The 6,889-nt window shown below is 38.1% G+C and overlaps 1 protein-coding gene across 1 annotated transcript; it reads left to right on the top strand.

Moving 5' to 3' along the window:
* LOC109834407 (tRNA-splicing endonuclease subunit Sen2-2-like) lies at nt 1,724-3,208 on the top strand. The gene is made up of 2 exons (XM_020402423.1): nt 1,724-1,920; nt 2,044-3,208. Exon 2 carries the CDS (start codon nt 2,053-2,055, stop codon nt 2,812-2,814), a length of 762 nt encoding a protein of 253 aa, XP_020258012.1. The 5' UTR covers nt 1,724-1,920; nt 2,044-2,052; the 3' UTR covers nt 2,815-3,208.

Below are 6,889 nucleotides of genomic sequence, written 5' to 3'. Positions count from 1 at the left end.
ACGGCAGTGAGCGAATGACACAAGATAATTTTGATTCCATAATCAGTGTTAAATTCCAAAAAAAAAAACAATGCATACTTCAGTTAAGAATCCATGCTCTTTATATCTCAACTAGAATATGATTTTGTTTTAGTTTTGACAACAATACTTATTTTCCATTGCAAATCTCAAAATACTTAAAATTGAAACATAATACATTTGTGAAAAGTAACTTCTTTTAACTTATGAATTTACGGGACAAAGAAAATCTTTGGCACGGAGTTCTCGGATATCTATGAAGGGCATATTTGACACGTCAAATGATCCGTTCAAATTAGTATGTGCCATATTTTACAACAAACGAAATTATACAGATTTGGTTGACGCATATATCTGTGGGAGAATAGGCTTTTATATAATCCATTAATTTGTGAAGTACATTAGACTTGAGACACTTATCACAATAAATGTTTTTATACATCTATTTATATGGGTGTTGCTACAGGGACCCAAATAGGGGATCCAAGGCATGGGACATGTGAGGTGTCACCATCCGGTTGCATGATGTACTGTTTATATAAACAGTGCATCATGCAACCGGATGGTGATACCTCACATGTCACATGCCTTGGGTCCCCTATTTGGGTCCCTTAAACATTAATGTATTTATATCCACAGAGGTTAATAGCATTTTTTTTTTAATTTCACATGAATATGTAGTATGTCACGCATTCATAAAGGAGTACTAGTATTTTATAAAGCAAGAGCTAGCGATGGTGGAAAATCATGCGAGCACTCATAAAGATCCTCCTACAGGAGGGCAAATTGGGAAGAACAAGGTGCAGCCTGGAGCATAAAATTTGTACAGGGGATATTAGATGGAGATTTTGCGAACTCAGTTAGTCAAAGCCTGAAAAGCCCCTTAAGTTTTATCTTACTTCTCTAAAAAGCCCTCAAACTATAATTTTAATCTATTAAGGCTCTGTTTGACAAAACTAGCTGAAAGCTGCGAGATTATAGCTGAAAGCTGTTAAGCTGTAGCTGAAATCTGATAGCTGTGTAGCTAGCTGATTGACTAGAGCTGTTTGGCAAAAGTAGCTGTACAACTAGCTTAAATTTATTAAACGACTAAAAAGGACATGCAATATTATTGATATAAAATTAGAATTATTAGGGGCAAAAACAAAAAAAAATGGCAGCTCCTTCCCAAAGACAAACGCTACTCGAGGTAGCTTTTCAAAAGCTACTTGCAAAAGACACAATCTCCAAAATAATCTCCTCCTATTTTTGGTCACCAAACAGCTCTACTAGCTTATTGACCAAGTCAATAAGACACAATCTCTTGTTGCCAAACAGTGCCTATAGCGCCTCAAAAACCCGGCGGATTTTTTGTTCTTAATTTTTATTTGAAGAAAATTTCTAAACAAACCCATTCATAAATTTTTTTTTCTAAAAATAGATCCTATTGAGTTTTATTTACAAAAAAAGACCAATTTTGTCTTAATCCGGTTTCTAAATAGTCGGGGTTGTCAACCCCGACTATTTAGTGATAGAATGTTAGGGTGTAGGGTTATAATTGGGGTTTACAACCTCCTAAATAGTCGGGGTTGGCAACCCAGACTATTTAAGAACCAGATTAAAATAAAATAGGTCTATTTTTGTAAATAAAACTCAAGGGAGTCTATTTTTAGAAAAAAAAAATATGAATGAGTTTATTTAGAAAATTTCTTCATTTTTGATTTGGTATAATTTCAAGCGGTTTGGCACAAGTAGTGGTTGTGCTCAAACAAACGGAATACTTTCATTCTTATAGTTGCGACAAGGTCTTCCCCTCCATCGAGCACAATCCAGGGCACAAACACGCACCAAAAAAAGAAAAAAGTAAAGAGACTCCATATTCTTCATCTTAAGGTTTGTACGGTTTCCCATCACTCAGTTAAGGTAAATACTCTTGTCACCAGAATCTAATCGAGCGTCAGTTTCGCGGTGTTTTTATTTTTCCTTCACGAACTCTAGCCTGCCAACTGTTTGTTGAAATACCGAAACGTCGAATGTGATGAGCAGGTGGAAGATATGAAGATGGGAACAAGATGGAAGGGAAAGAACAACGCATCCATTGCCAAATCCAATCCCATGTCGCAAATCGTCGCCCAGCTCCAATCCGCCCTCTCAAAATCCGAAGCACAAGCAATGCTCGTCGACCAAACTGCACTATTCGAAGCTACGCCAGACCTCGCGGACTTGCTCAATCGCTCATGCTTCGGCCGAGAAATCACAACCCACAACAAAACCGAACTATGGTTTCAGTTCACTCTAGAAGAGGCCTTGTTCTTGAACCAAAACCTTCAAGCTCTCACCATCATAACCGACAAGGAATGCAAAGTAAACAACGTCCAATTGTGGCAATACATGAAATCCAAGAAAGCGAAATTCCCCGAGCTATACAAGGCTTACGAGCATTTACGAGCGAAGAATTGGGTAGTGAGGCCGGGGACTCAGTATGGGGGGGATTTTGTGGCGTATCGACATCATCCAGCCCTTGTGCATTCGGAGTTTGTGGTGCTTGTTATGACAGAAGGCGATGACGATGATGGGAGTAATGGGAGATTGAGAGTGTGGTCCGATTTGCAATGTGGGCTTAGAGTATGTGGGAGCGTGGCGAAGACGTTGTTGGTTCTCAGTGTGAATAAGAATGGGAGTGAATTGAGTTCGCCGTCGTGTTTGGATGAATTCAGTGTCGAAGAGAATGTGGTAGAGAGATGGGTGGCTGAACAATGTAGGGAGGAGAATTTGTCAGGTAAGGGTAAGAGTTCGATGGTGGCAGAGCAACTCTAGGGGAATTGCTCTGGTGAGGACGAGGATTGTTCATGAAGAATGCGCAAACAAATAAGTTGACTCGACCAGCTGGACGAAGCCTAAAATATAATGAAGTTTGGATTGTATGGGGCTGAGCAAAAGTTTAGGTGTTTCTTGAAGCTGTAAATATTTAGCTATTTAGTCTATGGCTGAAATTTGGTTAAAATTCTGTGGAACGTTCTTGCAAAAATCCTGGGAAAATGCATTTGTAGTTGAGAGAGGAGCAATTTCTTTCTATGGCTGGAATTTGGTAAAAATTCCATGGAACGTTCTTACTGAAAACAGGGGAAAATGCAATTGTAGTTGAGAGAGAAGCAATTTCTTTCTCTGATCTTGTCATGAAACTGAAAGTAACGTTGATAATATATTGATATCTGACTTATGGACATTGCTTGCACTAGTTCTTTTCCCATAATAACCTATCTTAATAACATTAAATATTGAACTTAACATTATATATATAACATTAAATACATGTTAACATTATTAATATATGAGAAGTGATAAGTGTACTACTCCCATTGTACTCATTTGGTACTCCCACTCACAAATGAGTGGGGTCATGATGACTCACCATTACAATTTTCACGTGGTGAGTCATCATGATCCCACTCATTTGTGAGTGAGAGTACCAAATGAGTACAATGGGAGTAGTACACTTATCTCTTCCCCTAATATAGAGACTCCCTGGACGAAGCATTCACATGACTATTGTTTACTACGCTCCTGAAAATTAGGATCTATTAGCTCACAAGCGTTGTGAGCATAACTTTGTTGGATATATATTTTTGCTCTTATCACTTGGTTATGTTCCTTACACTGTCTTTTTTTTTTAGTTACAAGAAGGGAGAAATAATAGCCATTACAATACACACTAAAATTTTCCTTATTCGTATTATTCATGATCAGGAAAAATTTCCTCTTTCAGTACCACTCACTTTCTTTGCAGATTCTAAGCATACAATAACACACAGAAGAGAAGTTTCAGTGCAGAAGTTAAATGTATGACCATAAACTTAGGGATTTTGTTTAGCTGGTGCAAATCCACCACCCCCCTGCATGCATGTGCTCAAGTCAACAGATAAAAATATTAGCAAGCAAATCTCTTAATAGTGCGAAGTGTAGGATATGGGCATATCTTACAGATCGTGATAGAAAATCAATAGTTATGTACCAATAGAGGTACTTACTTTGTTTACCCAGGTTGAAGATTTGAGTATGTTGATGGTGTTGTGCGCAGCGGAACTCGAAAGCTAAATAGTGCACGAACAAGTACGAGAAAGATCACAACTAAAACACAAGCACAAATCACAATCACAACAAGACAAACCAATTTTACGTGGTTTGGCAAGTTGCCTACGTCCATGGGGCAATGAGGAGGTAGTTTTTACTATTAGAGATAAAGAGAATACAAATAGGGTTTACAATCTCACCAAAAACCCTCGAACAAAGCTCTCAAAATCTCTCACAAAATCACTCTTAAAGAATGCACAATTCTCTCTCAAAAGCTGCTCAAAGTCGTCCTTAACTAACCCTAATTAATCAGGTTTAGGGTTATATATCAACACAAAACAAAACGGGTCAGAAAACAAAGCCCGGGCTCAGACCTGAGTCGCGGTTGACCGTACTTGACTCCGCGATCGACTGGACAGAATGACAGAAAACTCGTAAAATCGATTACAGGGTCCGCGATCGACCGCACTTGACGCCGCGGTGGACCGCACAGAAATCCGAAAATACACCATGTAGTGTGCACGTTTGTCGGTCGACCGTAGCTGATCTCGCGGTCGACCGGCAAGCTTCCAAACAGTTTCCTGCGTGTAATTTCCTGAACTTTTTCGTCGTTTCTTCAATTCTTCACATCGACGAAGTTTTTTCTCAAAACTGAGCCGACACAAAAAACAACAAAATGTCCCACTTGTTGCGTCCAATACGAAGTGGAGTAAATCCTCGACAATGGACTCAATCCAAAAGAAGTCGGGAACCCAAATAAGAGCTCAAACAATCTCACCCCATCAATATCAACTAATCCAACCGGCTGCATCGAAAAGACTGCCTATGTATCCTCTTGCCCAAGGAATCAAGCCGAACGTAGTTCACCCAAATGGCCTCCAAAGTCCCTCAACATTGAAGAATGTTCAATAGCTCCAAACAATGCACGAACGCGAGGTTCGTTTGAGAACGAACGCGAGGTTCGTTTGAAAAATGAACGCGAGGTTCAACTTAAGAACGAACGCGAGGTTCGTTAAAAAAGGATGAACGCGAGGTTCGACTGAAGCACGAACGCGAGGTTCGACAAGACTGCCTATGTATCCTCTTGCCCAAGGAATCAAGCCGAACGTAGTTCACCCAAATGGCCTCCAAAGTCCCTCAACATTGAAGAATGTTCAATAGCTCCAAACAATGATCAAATTTCACACCTGAAACAACTTTGGTTAACATATCCGCAGAGTTGTCATTCGTGTGGATCTTCTCCAATATGACGTCTCCATCATCCAAAACATCACGAACAAAGTGGAATCTGACATCAATATGTTTCGTGCGTGCATGATAAACCTGGTTCTTTACCAAATAGATAGCTGACGTGCTATCACAATATACCAGAATGGTCTTCTGTGCAATCCCCAAGTCCTCCAATAATCCATACAACCACAAAGGCTCATTAACAGCTTCAGTCACTGCCATATACTCCGCCTCTGTAGTAGAGAGAGCCACTGTAGACTGAAGTGTACATCTCCAACATACCGGTGCTCCTGCCAATGTAAATACATATCCTGAAGTAGACCGACGCTTGTCAAGATTCCCAACATAATCAGAATCCACATAGCCAATAGAATCCTGCCCAATCTTCTTATTCTTCTGAAATACTAAACCAACATCCATGGTGCCTTTAATATATGTAATGACCGTAAATTTCTAATACGGGTTTAAATAATTTTCTGGTATTTAAGTATTAAATATTATTTTTCTAAAAGAGTATTTGTATTTTTCCAATTTCTCTAGAATTTTCTACTATTTAAAAATACGGTATTATATTATTTTAATAGTTTTGCTAATTATAAATTTAATTGTTTCGGTAAAATTTTTAAGTTAATAGTTAATTATTCATTATTGTTATTGTTACTATTATTTTGATCAGAAATTTTTAATATTTATTTGAATAAATTTTCTGATATTTTAAATTATTTAAAAGGGTATTTTTACTGTGTTTTTCCCTGCGGTATTTCACTCTGTATCTCTCTCTCCCCTACCCCACTTCCCCAAATCACTCCTCAATTCCCGCACCCATCACTTCCTTGTCCCCCTCTCCTTCTCTCTTTTATTATTTCTCTCATCTGCTCACACTCTCTCTCTCATTCTCATTCTCTCTCTATCTCTCTCTCTCTCTCTCTCTCTCTCTCTCTAATTTTGTAATTTCATCTAGGGTTTCATATCTAGCTTTGTGTTCCTATCTTGTGGTACTTAGACCTATTTATGTCATCATGTCTGTGCCAAAGCGTGCTAGAGTTAGTAGGGGTAGCTTTCCTAAACCTGTTCCCTACGAAAAATATCTTTGAAATGTTACCTTACTTAAAAAATATAGTAATATCTACAAATTGAAAATTTTTGCTGGTAGATTGGTTAATTTTGAGGATCTCTCTTGCTATCAAATTCATAGATATTTTCACAATGTGGGACTACATGACATTCTTTCTCACAAAAATAAAGTACCACATTATCCTGACTTGTTTATCTCTTTTATGCTAATCTAACTCTCATGGAAACTGATGACAGTACCCCCCTTATTTGAACCCGTGTTAAGGATCGTGAAATAATTTTTTCATCTATATAGTTAGTTAATATCTTTAAGATTCATGTTGGTGATTCTTCATGATGTTCAGCATGATGATCTTGCATTAAATTCTTTGATATTTCTCCATGGTAAAGATTATCCAATGTCAAACAGTTCCATCAATCCCACTGCTAAATTAATTGCTAGAATCATAGCTTACAACTTAATCCCTAAGACTAGAAGCTATGATCATTTCGCCCCAAATAAGGTGGCTGTTGTTTA

The sequence above is a fragment of the Asparagus officinalis genome, chromosome 3 (genome assembly GCF_001876935.1).
Source record: "Asparagus officinalis chromosome 3, Aspof.V1, whole genome shotgun sequence".
NCBI lineage: Eukaryota > Viridiplantae > Streptophyta > Magnoliopsida > Asparagales > Asparagaceae > Asparagus > Asparagus officinalis.
Note: the sequence above shows the minus strand (reverse complement) of the source record. Positions and strands in the feature narration are given on the sequence as shown.

Bases quoted from the DNA above. Each gene is read 5' to 3' on its own strand.
- LOC109834407 (XM_020402423.1), top strand. From the start codon at position 2,053: ATGAAGATGGGAACAAGATGGAAGGGAAAGAACAACGCATCCATTGCC.